The 17,150-nt window shown below is 37.7% G+C and overlaps 1 protein-coding gene across 1 annotated transcript in view; it reads left to right on the top strand.

The window, feature by feature from the left end:
* Positions 1 to 17,150, top strand: part of TBC1D1 (TBC1 domain family member 1) — a 91,259-nt gene that overhangs the window by 33,722 nt on the left and 40,387 nt on the right. Inside the window, exons 4-6 of the mRNA XM_083367891.1 lie at positions 4,547 to 5,071; positions 13,931 to 14,020; positions 15,373 to 15,477. Of these exons, the coding sequence (XP_083224017.1) occupies positions 4,547 to 5,071; positions 13,931 to 14,020; positions 15,373 to 15,477 (720 nt within the window). The remainder of the gene's footprint in view (positions 1 to 4,546; positions 5,072 to 13,930; positions 14,021 to 15,372; positions 15,478 to 17,150) is intronic.

Genomic DNA, 17,150 nt, shown 5'->3' with positions numbered 1-17,150 from the left:
AGGGGTAACCTTCAGGTTGAGAACGTTAAAACGGAAAAAACGAAATCATAGTCTTGAAAATTACTCCTCCCCTTAAGGCTGGCCGCTGACCGAAATAAAGTCAATCAATCAGAATAGAGCTGGAAGGGACCTTGGAGGTCATCTAGTCGAGCCCCCCCTGGACTAGAGACTCTGGACCATTTCAGACAAGTGGCCCCTGTCCAGTCTCTTCTTAAAAAAAGCTCCAGGGATGGAGCACCCACAACTTCTGAAGGGAAGCCACGCCATCAGAATTGAATTGGAAGGGACCCTGGAGGTCTTCTAGTCCAACCCCCTGCTCAGGTAGGAGACCCAATACCATTTCAGACAAGGGGATGTTTGTTGTTGTTAGTTGCGAAGTCGTGTCCGACCCATCGCGACCCTATGGACAACGTTCCTCCAGGCTTTCCTGTCCTCTACCATCTTCTGGAGTGGATGTTTAGTCTCTCCTTAAAAGCCTCTAGTGATGAAGTCCTTTGAACTTAGTGATTTGGAAAATGGTTATTCTTCAAGGTGGCCCTGTGTAAAACAAATTTATTCTATTCTATTCTTCTATTTCTATCTTCTATTCTATTCTACTCTACTCTACTTTACTCTACACTCTACTCTACTCTGTTAAGGTTGCAAAAGAAAAGCAAATCTAATTGCTCAGATCTTTGAGCCTGCACGGTGAAGGACCAGGGTCACCTGAGCCATTGTAATTGTATTGGGTCAGGTGAGCCTGTTTTGTTGTATCTTGTTGCCGTACAATTGTCTTTACTTGCTATGTTCAGCTAGTTCTGAGGGACGCGGTGGCTCAGTGGGTTAGGACGCTGAGCTTGTCGATCAGAAGATCGGCAGTTTGGGGGGCGAATCCCGAGTGCCGCGTAACAGAGTGAGCGCCTGTTACTCGTCCCAGCTTCTGCCAACCTAGCAGTTCGAAAGCATGTAAAAAATGCAAGTAGAAAAATAGGGACCACTCCGGTGGGAAGGTAACAGCGTTCTGTGCGCCTTTGGCGTCCAGTCATGCCGGCCACATGACCACGGAGACGTCCTCAGAGAAGCGCTGGCTCTTCGGCTTTGAAACGGAGATGAGCACCGGCCCCTAGAGTTGGAAACGACTAGCATGATGTGCGGGGGAATCTTTACCTTTTTTCAGCTAGTTCTAATCTTGGGCGCTCCAACTGAATGACAGCCTAATCATCTCTTCCACAGCTTCTCGGATCCTATGTTTTAATTAATGGTGTGGCTAGAAATGTTTGTGCTTTGAATCTGCATTGTTTTGATAAGGCTTCTACTTTCACCCACTTTCCTGTTTATAGGCAGAAACAGTTGGTGTTGCCTACCAGGCTGCAGAATTTGCAAAAGCACTTTCTCCCAAAGTTCACATCAACTATTGCCCAAATTATATTTATGGAGGCCCCAATAAAACTTACGTCACTTTCAGAGTAAGGACACATACATAATTCTTCACTTGCTTGCTCATTTTGATGGGAAAGGCTGAAAGGAAAGGCATTTAAAATTTTGAAGAGGGGGATGTGAAAAGGTTCTTAGAGTGATGTGGAAACGTATGTCATGTGGATCATAAAAAGAAGATGAAAATGGTTTTCGCTCCCATCCAAAGGTTTGCAGATTTTTGGAAAATTACAAACATGCCAGAAGAAGCTAATAGATTTACGTTGCTGCCCCTCTTTAAAATCCTTCTTAAAGTCTACACACCCTGCTCTGTTACGCATCTCTCAGTAAAATAAAGCTCTCAGAGTATTTTGAAAATTAATTTACAATATTATCCCCAGGGTATTTCCAGAAAAAAATAATATTTCCTGTCTTCTTACTTCCCATTTGAAAATAATCCACCACATTTGTTTATGAATGAATTAACTGGAGATTGTATAAATTCTGCTATGTGTGTACAGTATTAGGAGGAATGATGATGTGAGAAATTAATTGAAGACTGTTGGAGAAATAATTAGAAGCTGAACATTATTGTAAAGAAAGTTAGTTTAGAGATAAATGGATAGATAGATGGATAGATAGATAGATAGATAGATAGATAGATGATTGATAGACAGACAGACAATAGATAGATAGATAGATAGATAGATAGATAGATAGATAGATAGATAGATAGATAGATAGATAGATAGATGGGTGGGTGGGTGGGTGGGTGGGTGGGTGGGTGGGTGGGTGGATGGATGGATAGATAGATAGATAGATAGATAGATAGATAGATAGATAGATAGATAGATAGATAGATGATAGATAGATAGATAGATAGATAGATAGATAGATAGATAGATAGATAGACAGACAGACAGACGATAGATGGATGGATGGATGGATGGATGGATGGATAGATAGACAGACAGACAGAAAATAGATAGATAGATAGATAGATAGATAGATAGATAGATGATAGATAGATAGATAGATAGATAGATAGATAGATAGATAGATAGATGATAGATAGACAGACAGACAGGCAATAGATAGATAGATAGATAGATAGATAGATAGATAGATAGATAGATAGATAGATAGATGGGTGGGTGGGTGGGTGGGTGGATGGATGGATGGATAGACAGACAGACAGACAGACAGACAGACGATGGATGGATGGATGGATGGATGGATGGATGGATGGATGGATGGATAGACAGACAGACAGACAGACAGAAAATAGATAGAAGATAGATAGATAGATAGATAGATAGATAGATAGATAGATAGATAGATAGATAGATATGAATGATAGAGAAATGATACATAATGATAGAAGATGATATAAGCAGATGCAGACATTTTTGTAACCTCTACAGGGGCTACAAAAGCCTTTGAAAGCCTTTCCAAAGAACACATTGCAAGTTGTCTTCTACTTTTCAAAAAGTACTTGCAAAAAAACTGAACCGCTCAAAGTTCAACTACACGTTGGCTAATTGAGCCACAGACTATATTCTAAGAATGAGGTAATTCTTCCTGTTTCGTTCTTAGGTTATTGTTCTTTCCCTACTGTGATCCTCTGAGTAATACTACAGAAATATGTCTGTTGTCCATTAAATGTCCTTATTAGGTTTCTTTCTCAAATATTATTATTTGCTTCCCCTTCCCCCCCAAATTTGACAAAGATGCAGGCAAAGATCAGATAGTTTTTCCCCTCCAGAAAAAGTTATTTTGCTACCTTCTTCTCTTTTTAGTCCTTGACATGCAACCACAGCTGAGCTCAAAATTTCCATTGCTAAGCAAGACAGCTGTTAAGTGAAGTTGGCTCCATTTTACAACTGACTCGTATTTATGATGGTTGCAATGTCCTGGAGTCATGATAGAATAGAATAGAATAGAATAGAATAGAATAGAATAGAATAGAATAGAATAGAATAGAATAGAATAGAATGGAATGGAATGGAATGGAATGGAATGGAATGGAATGGAATGGAATGGAATGGAATGGAATAGAATAGAATAGAATAGAATAGAATAGAATAGAATAGAATAGAATAGAATAGAATAGAATAATGAAATTAAGAATAGAATAGAATAGAAATAGAATAGAATAATAGAATAGAATAGAATAGAATAGAATAGAATAGAATAGAATAGAATAGAATAGAATAGAATAGAATAGAATAGAATAGAATAGAATAGAATAGAATAGAATAGAATAGAATAGAATAGAATAGAATAGAAATACAGAATAGAATAGAATGGAATGGAATGGAATGGAATGGTATGGAATGGAATGGAATGGAATAGAATAGAATAGAATAGAATAGAATAGAATAGAATAGAATAGAATAGAATAGAATAGAATAGAATAGAATAGAATAGAATAGAATAGAATAGAATAGAATAATGAAATTAAGAATAGAATAGAATAGAAATAGAATAGAATAATAGAATAGAATAGAATAGAATAGAATAGAATAGAATAGAATAGAATAGAATAGAATAGAATACAGAATAGAATAGAATAGAATAGAATAGAATAGAATAGAATAGAATAGAATAGAATAGAATAGAATAGAATAGAATAGAAGAATGAAGAATAGAGTAGAGTAGAGTAGAGTAGAGTAGAGTAGAGTAGAGTAGAGTAGAGAATACAGAATAGAATAGAATAGAATAGAATAGAATAGAATAGAGCAGAGCAGAGTAGAGTAGAGTAGAGTAGAGTTGGAAGCTGGAAGGGACCTTGGAGGTCTTCTAGTCCAGGCTCCTGGACAGATGGGTGAGCCAGGGATAAGCCAAGTCTTCACTTAATGACCATGTTGCTAACTGAAAAGCTTCAGGGATTTCACTTAAGAACTGTGGCAAGGAAGATCCGTAAAATGGGGGGAAATTTCACTTGACAACCCTCCTCCTTAGCAACAGAAACTTGGAGCTCGGCTGCGGTCATAAATTGAGGAACCTTTCCAGGAGACAAAAGTCCAGAGTTGCAATTTTGACACTCTCCCCGTCTCGCTTTCCGCTAGGGTTTTCCTTCCTCTTTCTCCTCCTCTTTTAAAAGAAACGTGTATTTTACGTCGCTTTCACACGATACGTCTCTGCGTTGCAGGTGCCCGAGATCATCAGCACCATCAGACAAGCTGGGAAGATCGCACGTCAGGAGGAGTTTCCGAACCAGCTTTCGGACTTGGAAGACCATTTTAGCAAGAAGTTCGAGGTGCTGTTTTGCGGCCGGGTGACCGTTGCCCACAAGAACGCGCCCCCAGCCCTGATAGATGAATGCATCGAGAAATTCAACGACGTGAGCTATACCAAAAACCTGGACGCCCCCCGTCAAAGTGACACCGCCGATCCCTTCAGTGGATTTCCCGTCAGCGACAAATTCCGCTCGGTTTTCCAGCCCTCGGCAGGTGAAGAGCAGGCCGCTCAGCCCATGAGGAAATCTTACTCTCAGCCTGGACTCCGTTCTTTTGCTTTTAAAAAGGACTCGCAGAGCTGGAGGCTGAAGAGTCACGGCCTGGCCAGATCATTGGACGGTGACGAGGTCCTAACTCTGAACTTAAAAAGTCAATTCATCCAGGGGCAAAATGTACAGCCGACAGACATTGCCGGGAACCGGATTATGCTGTTCACGGTAAAAAGCCATGATTTTGTTTGCTTGGCCTTCCTGATCGTTGAAATACTTGCAGTTAAGTGGCAATGAAGGAATTTGGGTTTTAGTTTAGAATCGAATCGGCCCACCTCTTGGGATCCTTGAGGTCAAATTCAGCCCATCATTAGTTGGGATGGTGGCCTATAACTTTAGGATAGGATACTTTAGGATAGAATAGAATAGAATAGAATAGAATAGAATAGAATAGAATAGAATAGAATAGAATAGAATAGAATAGAATAGAATAGAATAGAATAGAATTAAAGGTAGAGATAGAAATAAGAACAGTACAGTACAGAGCAGAGCAGAGCAGAACAGAATAGAATAATAGGATGTAGAATGGGATGGGATAGAATAGAATAGAATAGAAATAGAATAGAATAGAATAGAAATAAATAATAGAATAGAATAGAATAGAATAGAATAGAATAGAAATCAATGGAATAGAATAGAAATCAAGAATAGAATAGAATAGAATAGAATAGAATAGAATAGAATAGAATAGAATAGAATAGAAATAAATAATGGAATAGAATAGAATAGAATAGAATAGAATAGAATAGAATAGAATAGAATAGAATAGAATAGAATAGAATAGAATTCATTGTTGTTAGCTGCGAAGTCGTGTCCAACCCATCGCGACCCTATGGACAATGTTCCTCCAGGCCTTCCTGTCCTCTACCATCTTCTGGAGTCCATTTAAGCTCACGCCTACTGCTTCAGTGACTCCATCCAGCCAACTCATTCTCTGTTTTCTCCCTTCTTCTCTTGCCCTCAACCTTTCCCAGCATTAGGCTCTTCTCCAGTGAGTCCTTCCTTCTCATTAGGTGGCCAAAGTATTTGAGTTTAGACTTCAGGATCTGGCCTTCTAAATAGCAGTCAGGGTTGATCTCCTCTAGGACTGACCGGTTTGATCGCCTTGCAGTCCAAGGAACTCGCAGGAGTCTTCTTCAGCACCATAGTTCAATGGCTTCAATTCTTTGGCGCTCAGCCTTTCTTATGGTCCAACTTTCACAGCCATACATTGCAACTGGGAAGACCATAGCCTTAACTATACACACTTTTGTTGGCAGGGTGATGTCTCTGCTTTTTAGTGTGCTGTCTAGATTTGCCATGGCTTTCCTCCACAGGAGCAAGCGTCTTTTAATTTCTTGGCTACAGTCCCCATCTGCGGTGATCTTGGAGCCCAGGAAAATAAAATCTGTCACTACCTCCATTTCTTCCCCATCTATTTGCCAGGAATCGAGAGGGCCGGATGCCATGATCTTGGTTTCCTTAATGTTAAGTTTCAACCCAACTTTTTCACTCTCCTTCTTCACCCGCAACAAGAGGCTCTTTAGTTCCTCTTCACTTTCTGCCATTAGAGTGGTATCATCTGCATATCTTAGGTTGTTGATATTTCTTCCGGCAATCTTAATTCCAACTTTTGATTCATCTAGCCCTGCCTTTCTCATGATGTGCTCTGCATATAAGTTAAATAGGCAGGGCGACAGCATACAGCCTTGCCGGACTCCTTTCCCAATTTTGAACCAATAGAATAGAATAGAATAACAGAGTTGGAAGGGAACGTGGAGGTCTTCTAGTCCAACCCCCTGCTCAGGCAGGGGGTTTTATTCTGGGTTCACTACCTAATCTTGGAAATTTCAGTAGGAGTTTTCCACTCTCGGTTATAGTGAATTAATGAAGGCAGGGTCTTTTGAAATCTTTCTCGGGACTCTTGCCTGGGGCAGGCGGTTGGTCTAGAACAGGGGTCGGCAACCTGAAAAAGGAAAAGAGCCACTGGGAACCGGTTCCAGCACACATTAAAAAAGTGGGAGCCGTGTGCGTGCGTTGATGCACGCGCATGCGCAAAAACCGTTTAGCGCATGCGCAAAACGGGTTTTTCATGCACGGACGCGCACGGTTGCCATTTTTTTGATGGAACCGGTTCCCGGTTGCGCGACGGCGATGGCCCGTTTGCAGAGCTACCGCCTTCGGCAGCCTGCAAACGGGCTGCGACAGCTTTCCCAAAGAGCGGCGCTGCTGCCCGTTCGCGCGGAGATGTGCGCGCACCTCTCCAAAGGTTTGGGGAGGTGCGCGCGCACCTCTGCTCGTTCGGAGAGGTGCGCGCACACCTCTCGGAATGGGCAGCGGCGCCGCTTGTTGGGAAAGCTGCCGCGGCCCGTTTGCAGAGCTGCCGCTTTCGGCAGGCTGCAAACGTGCCGCGGCAGCTTTCCCAAAGAGCGGCGCCACTGCCCGTTCGCGCGGAGGTGCGCGTGCACCTCTTCAAATGGGCGGTGCCACTCTCCATTTGGAGAGGTGCGCGCGCACCACTGCCCGTTCGAAGAGGTGCGCGCGCACCGGGCGGCTAGGAGCCACAGGAGAGGGCTCAAACAGCCGCATGCGGCTCCGGAGCTGCAGGTTGCCGACCCGTGGTCTAGAAGACCTCCAAGGTCCCTTCCAGCTCTAGAATTGTATTATTCTTCAATTCTTCCTGGGTAATGATTCACATTGGACTGACTTAGTGCTGTTTCCTCCTTTCATATTTTCACTGCATGAAGCTGCTGTTATCTCCTCTGGGGAAAAGAAGGAAATTCAGTGCGTGTTTACTGAGGAATCGATCCCAGTCGATTCCGGGGAAATTGATTCCTTCGGACAAGGGTCCCTCTCTAGCAGATTCAATGTAGGCGATGCTGACCTTAATTACAAAGCTTCTTTCAAGGCGGCTGGGTAACCCCATGGCTTCATGGAATGGGTGTAGCATTTCTTTTAGTTCAAGGAAATGGGTTATGGTGTAATAATAATAAAAAATACTTCTGACCTTACACTTCCTTCTTTATTGAGCAACTGGCAACTGTCCCTACTTATGAGGAATTAAGGTTAGGTCAAATAGGGAGGCCCTGAATTTAGAAGATTAGATTAGATTAGATTAGATTAGATTAGATTAGATTAGATTAGATTAGATTAGATTAGATGATTAGATTGTAGATTAGATTAGATTAGATTATTAGAATAGAATAGAATAGAATAGAATAGAAGAATAGAATAGAATAGAATAGAATAGAATAGAATAGAATAGAATAGAATAGAATACAATACAATAGAATACAATAGAATAGAATAGAATAATGAAAGAACGGAAAATAGAATAGAGTAGAGATGAATAGAATAGAATAGAATAGAATAGAATAGAATAGAATAGAATAGAATAGAATAGAATAGAATAGAATAGAATAGAATAGAATAGAATAGAATAACAGAGTTGGAAGGGACTTTGGAGGTCTTCTAGTCCAACCCCCTGCTCAGGCAGGAAACCCCATACCATTTCAGACAAATGTTGTCCAATCTCTTCTTAAAAACGTCCAGTGTTGGAGCATTCACAATTTCTGGAGGCAGGTTGTTCCACTGATTAATTGTCCTCACTGTCAGGAAGTTTCTCCTTAGTTCTAGGTTGCTTCTCTCCTTGGTTAGTTTCCATCCGTTGCTTCTAGTCCTGCCTTCAGGTGCTTTGGAGAATAGCTTGACTGCCTCTTCTTTGTGGTAACCCCTAAGGTTACCACAAAGGCTGCTATCATGTCACCCCTATTAAACTAGACATACCTAATTCCAGCAATTTGTTATGAAATGGTTATACTTTATGATGGTACTCCTACACACAAGCCCTCAACTTGCTTTCTGTTGCTTTGTGCCAATCTGATCACTTCTTCTAAAGAGAAGAAATATGTTGGATAACTAGGGTGGAAGATGGACCTTGATATAGGATCCTATCAATGATAAGCCATGCCTCCCCCAAAGGTCCTTGTAATCTTGCAATTCACCCAGACCTTTCCATTCCATTATACCATCTCAGTTGCCCAAACTGTGTTTTCAATTTGAGGAGATTATCAATGTTGATGCTTTTATAGTTAACAACTTTCTGCGGCGTGCTGTTCTTCCATTGTTCTGGTTTGTGATGGAACCCAATACGGAAATGTTATCATATTTTTTTAAAAAAAAAACCAACACCCAACAGAAGAAAATATTTGCAGCTCAGGGTTGAACTGAGGAGTCCTTGGTGCTCTCCAAGCTTCGTGGGGGTTTTTTTGGTGGCACTGATGGTGTTACCTAGCTGGGTCATGAAACGTCTGCAAGAAAACCACCAGGCTCGGAGAACACCCAGCCTCTACGATTAAAAAAAAAAAAACCAAAACGAAGCCACTTACTAGCTCCATCACATACAAGCCGTTTGCTCGGGAGAGCAGTCCCAACACAATGGGCTTTTCAGAGTTTCGCCAGAACTCAGCTCATTGCGCAATGGGCGGCAAGCTTTAACACACATCACACCGACGAAGAGTTTCCAAGTAAAATTCAGCAGCAGAGAGTAAAACCGGCCCATTAAAAATGCTTTCAGCGGATTATGAGGTAACGTCTCCCGGTTTGCTTGCTTCCCACCTGCGGCATCTACGGTAGCCTGGCAACATGTGGTTCAAACAGTTGCCGTCCAAAATTGCAGGCTTCAATGCATGATCTGTACAATCATGTATTTCCGACAGGTGTCTGTTTATCCCATTAACTTTATATGCCTTTTAAAGCAGTTTGCATGAAAGCTAAGAAGTGTCCCTGGTGACATTTCCTTGCACCAAAGCGAGATGTATGTAATCAGACTAGAATACAGAACAGAACAGGAATAGAATAGAATAGAATAGAATAGAATAGAATAGAATAGAATAGAATAGAATAGAATAGAATAGAATAGAATAGAATAGAATAGAATAGAATAGAATAGAATCTTTATATGGAATAGAATAGAATAGAATAGAATAGAATAGAATAGAATAGAATAGAATAGAATAGAATAGAAGAATAGAATAGAATAGAAGAATAGAATAGAATAGAATAGAATAGAAGAATAGAATAGAATAGAATAGAATAGAATAGAATAGAATAGAATAGAATAGAATAGAATAGAATAGAATAGAATAGAATAGAATAGAATAGAATCTTTATATGGAATAGAATAGAATAGAATAGAATAGAATAGAAGAATAGAATAGAATAGAAGAATAGAATAGAATAGAATAGAATAGAAGAATAGAATAGAATAGAATAGAATAGAAGAATAGAATAGAATAGAATAGAATAGAATAGAATAGAATAGAATAGAATAGAATAGAATAGAATCTTTATATGGAATAGAATAGAATAGAATAGAATAGAATAGAATAGAATAGAATAGAATAGAATAGAATAGAAGAATAGAATAGAATAGAAGAATAGAATAGAATAGAATAGAAGAATAGAATAGAATAGAATAGAATAGAATAGAATAGAATAGAATAGAATAGAATAGAATAGAATAGAATAGAATAGAATCTTTATATGGAATAGAATAGAATAGAATAGAATAGAATAGAATAGAATAGAATAGAATAGAATAGAATAGAAGAATAGAATAGAATAGAAGAATAGAATAGAATAGAATAGAATAGAATAGAATAGAATAGAATAGAATAGAAGAATAGAATAGAATAGAAGAATAGAATAGAATAGAATAGAATAGAATAGAATAGAATAGAATAGAATAGAATAGAATAGAATAGAAGAATAGAATAGAATAGAAGAATAGAATAGAATAGAATAGAATAGAATAGAAGAATAGAATAGAATAGAAGAATAGAATAGAATAGAATAGAATAGAATAGAATAGAATAGAATAGAATAGAATAGAATAGAATAGAATCTTTATATGGAATAGAATAGAATAGAATAGAATAGAATAGAATAGAATAGAACAATAGAATAGAATAGAAGAATAGAATAGAATAGAATAGAATAGAATAGAATAGAAGAATAGAATAGAATAGAATAGAATAGAATAGAAGAATAGAATAGAATAGAATAGAATAGAATAGAATAGAATAGAATAGAATAGAATAGAATAGAATCTTTATATGGAATAGAATAGAATAGAATAGAATAGAATAGAATAGAATAGAATAGAATAGAATAGAATAGAATAGAAGAATAGAATAGAATAGAAGAATAGAATAGAATAGAATAGAAGAATAGAATAGAATAGAATAGAATAGAATAGAAGAATAGAATAGAATAGAATAGAATAGAATAGAATAGAATAGAATAGAATAGAATAGAATAGAATAGAATAGAATAGAATAGAATCTTTATATGGAATAGAATAGAATAGAATAGAATAGAATAGAAGAATAGAATAGAATAGAAGAATAGAATAGAATAGAATAGAATAGAATAGAATAGAAGAATAGAATAGAATAGAATAGAATAGAAGAATAGAATAGAATAGAATAGAATAGAATAGAATAGAATAGAATAGAATAGAATAGAATAGAATAGAATAGAATAGAATCTTTATATGGAATAGAATAGAATAGAATAGAATAGAATAGAATAGAATAGAATAGTAGAATAGAATAGAAGAATAGAATAGAATAGAATAGAAGAATAGAATAGAATAGAATAGAATAGAATAGAATAGAATAGAATAGAATAGAATAGAATGGAATGGAATGGAATGGAATGGAATGGAATGGAATGGAATGGAATGGAATGGAATGACCAGAACAGAACAGAACAGAATAGAATTTTTATTGCAAATAGAATAGAATAGAATAGAATAGAATAGAATAGAATAGAATAGAATAGAATAGAATCTTTATATGGAATAGAATAGAATAGAATAGAATAGAAGAATAGAATAGAATAGAAGAATAGAATAGAATAGAATAGAATAGAATAGAAGAATAGAATAGAATAGAATAGAATAGAATAGAATAGAATAGAATAGAATAGAATAGAATGGAATGGAATGGAATGGAATGGAATGGAATGGAATGGAATGGAATGGAATGACCAGAACAGAACAGAACAGAATAGAATTTTTATTGCAAATAGAATAGAATAGAATAGAATAGAATAGAATAGAATAGAATAGAATAGAATAGAATAGAATAGAATAGAATCTTTATATGGAATAGAATAGAATAGAATAGAATAGAATAGAAGAATAGAATAGAATAGAAGAATAGAATAGAATAGAATAGAATAGAATAGAATAGAATAGAAGAATAGAATAGAATAGAATAGAATAGAATAGAATAGAATAGAATAGAATAGAATAGAATAGAATAGAATAGAATAGAATCTTTATATGGAATAGAATAGAATAGAATAGAATAGAATAGAATAGAATAGAATAGAATAGAATAGAATAGAATAGAAGAATAGAATAGAATAGAAGAATAGAATAGAATAGAATAGAATAGAAGAATAGAATAGAATAGAATAGAATAGAATGGAATGGAATGGAATGGAATGGAATGGAATGGAATGGAATGGAATGGAATGACCAGAACAGAACAGAACAGAATAGAATTTTTATTGCAAATAGAATAGAATAGAATAGAATAGAATAGAATAGAATAGAATAGAATAGAATAGAATAGAATAGAATAGAATCTTTATATGGAATAGAATAGAATAGAATAGAATAGAATAGAAGAATAGAATAGAATAGAAGAATAGAATAGAATAGAATAGAATAGAAGAATAGAATAGAATAGAATAGAATAGAAGAATAGAATAGAATAGAATAGAATAGAATAGAATAGAATAGAATAGAATGGAATGGAATGGAATGGAATGGAATGGAATGGAATGGAATGGAATGGAATGACCAGAACAGAACAGAACAGAATAGAATTTTTATTGCAAATAGAATAGAATAGAATAGAATAGAATAGAATAGAATAGAATAGAATAGAATAGAATAGAATAGAATAGAATAGAATAGAATAACAGAATTGGAAAGGACCTTGGAGGTCTTCTTAGTCCAGCCCCCTGATCAGACAGGAAACTCTCTATCATTTCAGACAAATGGTTGTCCAATCTCTCCTTAAAAACTTCCAGTGTTGGAGCATTCACAACTTCTGGAGGCAAGTTGTTCCACTGATCAATTGTTCTCATTGTCAGGAAATTTCTCCTTGGTTCCAGGTTGCTTCTCTCCTTGATGAGTTTCCATCTGTTGCTTCTTGTCCTGCCTTCAGGTGCTTTGGAGAATAGCTTGACTCCCTCTTCTTTGGGGCAGCCCCTGAGATATTGGAAGACTGCTATCATGTCCCCCCTCGTCTTTCTCTTCATTAAACTGGACAGATCCAATTCCAGCCACCATTCCTTTTATGTTTTAGCCTCCAGTCCTCCGATCATCTTTGTTGCTCTTCTCTGCCCTCTTTCTAGAATCTCAACATCTTTTTTTTCACATCATGGTGACCAAAACTGGATGCCGTCTTCCAAGTGTGGCCTTACCAAGCAATCAATGTGGGCCAGACAGGGATACCCTAAGGGCTGGTTATGACCCATGGGCTTTCAGATATCCCGGTGTGATCTATTTCAAGCCCCAAAGATGAGAGAGCAGGAAAGGATCTAAAAATAACCATGTCATCAGGATCAGGCAGGCAAATAGTTGAGCTCTTGTTTTAGAAAGAAGCGCCATTTGGTATAAACCACAGTGACGTGAAAATGATGGAACGCCCATTGCGATGTCACAACGCCAACCGGCTTCTTCGCGGACTGAACGGGCAAGCACAGCGAGGACAGAATTCGCTTTATCATCTCCAAAGATGGTGGTCACCTGAGCTTTGTTTAGCCGGCTTAATCAATGTTCCGACGTCCGCAAATTCGTGGCTCCATGCTGCCTTAAATAGCATTGACATCCTCCACCCTTGCATCCTGCTGAGCGTTCCAGATATCCTGGCTCAAAATGCTGATCACCACAGTGGGAATCGTATTTTGGCTGCACGATAAAAGCTTATTAACGTTGTCTTTTGTTTTGTTTTTTATCGTTTTCAGATCGGGCAGTCCGAAGTTTACATCATTAGTCCCGACACCAAAAAAGTAGTCATCGAGAAAAGCTTTAAAGAAATTTCTTTTTGTTCCCAGGTATACACTTTTTCATTTGTTTTGTCTCTTTTTTTTTCCTTCTTCATTCTCTTGTCTGTGATGGATTTCTCTGGTCTGTTTTTTTTTCCACACGTTACCCTCGTCGTCATCATTACTGGATTTTTCTGCCATTGTGAAACAAAATCCCATTGGTGTTTTGGCTGTTTAATTAAATGACCGCTCGATTACAGTTTTATGCAGTTAGTCCCCGACTTAAATCACAGTTCGTTTAGCCACCGTTCCGAATTACAACGGCGCTGAAAAAGGGGGATTTGCAACCATTTTTTTTTCATACTTACAACCGGTTCATATTTACGATGGATTGCAGCATCCCCTGGGGGAATCATGAAGCTGGGTTGTTGTTGTTTTTTTCCCCCCCAAATTGTCCAAAGAATAGATGCAAATCACGCAATTTCCGTGGGAACCCCCGAATCCTGCCAATAATGAATGTACTTATAAAAGGAACTTCAAAACACGTTAGCATAAATCCCAGAATGGTTATTTCTAAAGGAAATCTGTCGTAAATTAGAAAGAGCTTCTTTGAGACCATTTCCTTAGTCAGAAAATATTTCTGAGTCAGCTCTGAGTCCCTTGCCCTCAAGGTCAAATTCCTTTTTTTTTTTTTCAGGCCAGCTGAAAATAAAATCGTTTCCTACTCCCAGTTCATTTAATGGTTAACTGGTAGCTCAGGCGTTGGAAGAGAATATTTACACCCTACATCTTAAATTCTGTGGATAAAGCAAGGCAGATGCTACAATCTGCCTCCTGATTTGCGGGCTAGCCATGAGATTTGTGGACCACGTTCTCTTATCTTAAGGCGTGGCGGTTGAAAAATTATCGGTTATTTCCTCTTTTTTTTTCCTGTTCAGAACTGTTCTGCACGCTTACGACGTTGCAGCGTTCCTCCCAACTGACTCATATTTATGACGGTTGCTGATTAGCGGCCGATTCACTTAAGAAGCGTGGCAAGAAAAGTCGTAAAATGGGGCAAAACTGGCTTAGCAGTTGCTTTGCTTGGCATATTTATTATTTTATTTATTTATTTTAATTCCATTTATATCCCGCCCTTCTCCGAAGACTCAAGGCGGCTTACAAGCTTAGCAGTAGCCTTCATTCTATGTATATGCCTGCTTATTAGGGCTTTCATACACACCCCAAGCGGCATTATTACAAAGTCAGCTTAATTGCCCCCAACAATCTGGGTCCTCATTTTACCTACCTAAATATGGAATTTTGGGGCTCAGTCGGGGTCGTAAAAGCGAGGACTCTGTGTATTGTTTACTGTGAACCGTGCTATTTTATTATCCCTGTTCCTTTGCAAACGTTTGATTGCAATGATTTTGACTTTGCAGGGGATCAGACACGTGGATCACTTTGGATTTATCTGCAGAGAGCCTTCCAAAAACGGAGGCTTCCATTTTGTGTGTTATGTATTCCAGTGTGCAGAGGAAGCCCTGGTAAGAATTTGACAAGCCGGCAAAAGATTGTGTCGTTTGCAATGCTTTGAGGGGTTGGCAATCCACCTGTTCGTCAGCACAAAATTAGGGATCATAGACCAGCCTGGGGGGGGGGGGGCTAGAAAACTTTGCAAAAAAAATGCTTAAGGTAAGTCTCTGTAAGTCCTCTTCCTGAATTCATCGGTTTAAAGGAGCAGCAGCAGCTCCCAGGGGTGAAAGCTGACTGTGATTTGATTGTTTTTAATCTCTGAATTATTATTTTGGCACAACAGCTCGTTGCTGTGCAGAGTGCAAATGCTGAATTTGCAGCAGAGTGGCTGTTTATTGGGTATTTATTTTATTTTTTATTTATTTTTTTCGCATACATCCAGGCTAGACTGTGTTACTCTGTGCCACTTATGCGTGTATGTGTGGGTATCTGTATAATTTATTTTAATTTGTATTTGTCATGTTTATGCAGTGTGTATTGGAGGTGGTTTACATAAGAAGTCTCATTGTAATGTATGCTGATTAATGTACGTTTAAATTGACAATGTTATCTATTCTATTCTATTCTATTCTATTCTATTCTATTCTATTCTATTCTATTCTATTCTGTTCTATTCTATTCCATTCCATTCCATTCCATTCCATTCCTACTCCATTCTATTCTATTTCTACTCTTCTACTCTACTCTATTCTACATTCCATTATTCTATTCTGTTCTGTTCTGTTCTGTTCTGTTCCATTCCATTCCTACTCTATTCTGTTTCTACTCTACTCTACTCTACTCTACTCTACTCTACTCTACTCTACTCTACTCTACTCTACTCCATTCCATTTCTATTCTATTCTATTCTATTCTATTCTATTCTATTCTATTCTATTCTATTCTATTCTATTCTATTCTATTCTATTCTATTCTATTCTATTCTATTCTATTCTATTCTATTCTATTCTATTCCATTCCATTCCATTCCATTCCATTCCTACTCCATTCTATTCTATTTCTACTCTTCTACTCTACTCTATTCTACATTCCATTATTCTATTCTGTTCTGTTCTGTTCTGTTCTGTTCCATTCCATTCCTACTCTATTCTGTTTCTACTCTACTCTACTCTACTCTACTCTACTCTACTCTACTCCATTCCATTTCTATTCTATTCTATTCTATTCTATTCTATTCTATTCTATTCTATTCTATTCTATTCTATTCTATTCTATTCTATTCTATTCTATTCTATTCTATTCTATTCTATTCTATTCTATTCTATTCTATTCCATTCCATTCCATTCCATTCCATTCCATTCCATTCCATTCCATTCCATTTCTACTCTAATCTATTCTACATTGCTTGCAATGTATGGCAGTGAAAGTTGGACCATTAAAAAGGCTGAGCGCCAAAGAATTGAGGCCTTTGAACTATGGTGCCGGAGAAGACTCCTGCGAGTCCCTTGGACTGCAAGGCGATCAAACCGGTCAGTCCTAGAGGAGATCAATTCCTGGCAAATAGATGGGGAAGAAATGGAGGTAGTGACAGATTTTATTTTCCTGGGCTCCAAGATCACTGCAGACGGGGATTGTAGCCAAGAAATTAAAAGACGCTTGCTCCTGGGGAGGAAAGCCATGGCAAATCTAGACAGCACACTAAAAAGCAGAGACATCACCCTGCCAACAAAAGTGTGTATAGTC

Source organism: Vipera ursinii, assembly GCF_947247035.1.
Source record: "Vipera ursinii genome assembly, chromosome: 7".
NCBI lineage: Eukaryota > Metazoa > Chordata > Lepidosauria > Squamata > Viperidae > Vipera > Vipera ursinii.
The sequence above is the reverse complement of the archived record's forward strand: the minus strand, read 5'-3'. Positions and strand labels throughout refer to the sequence as shown.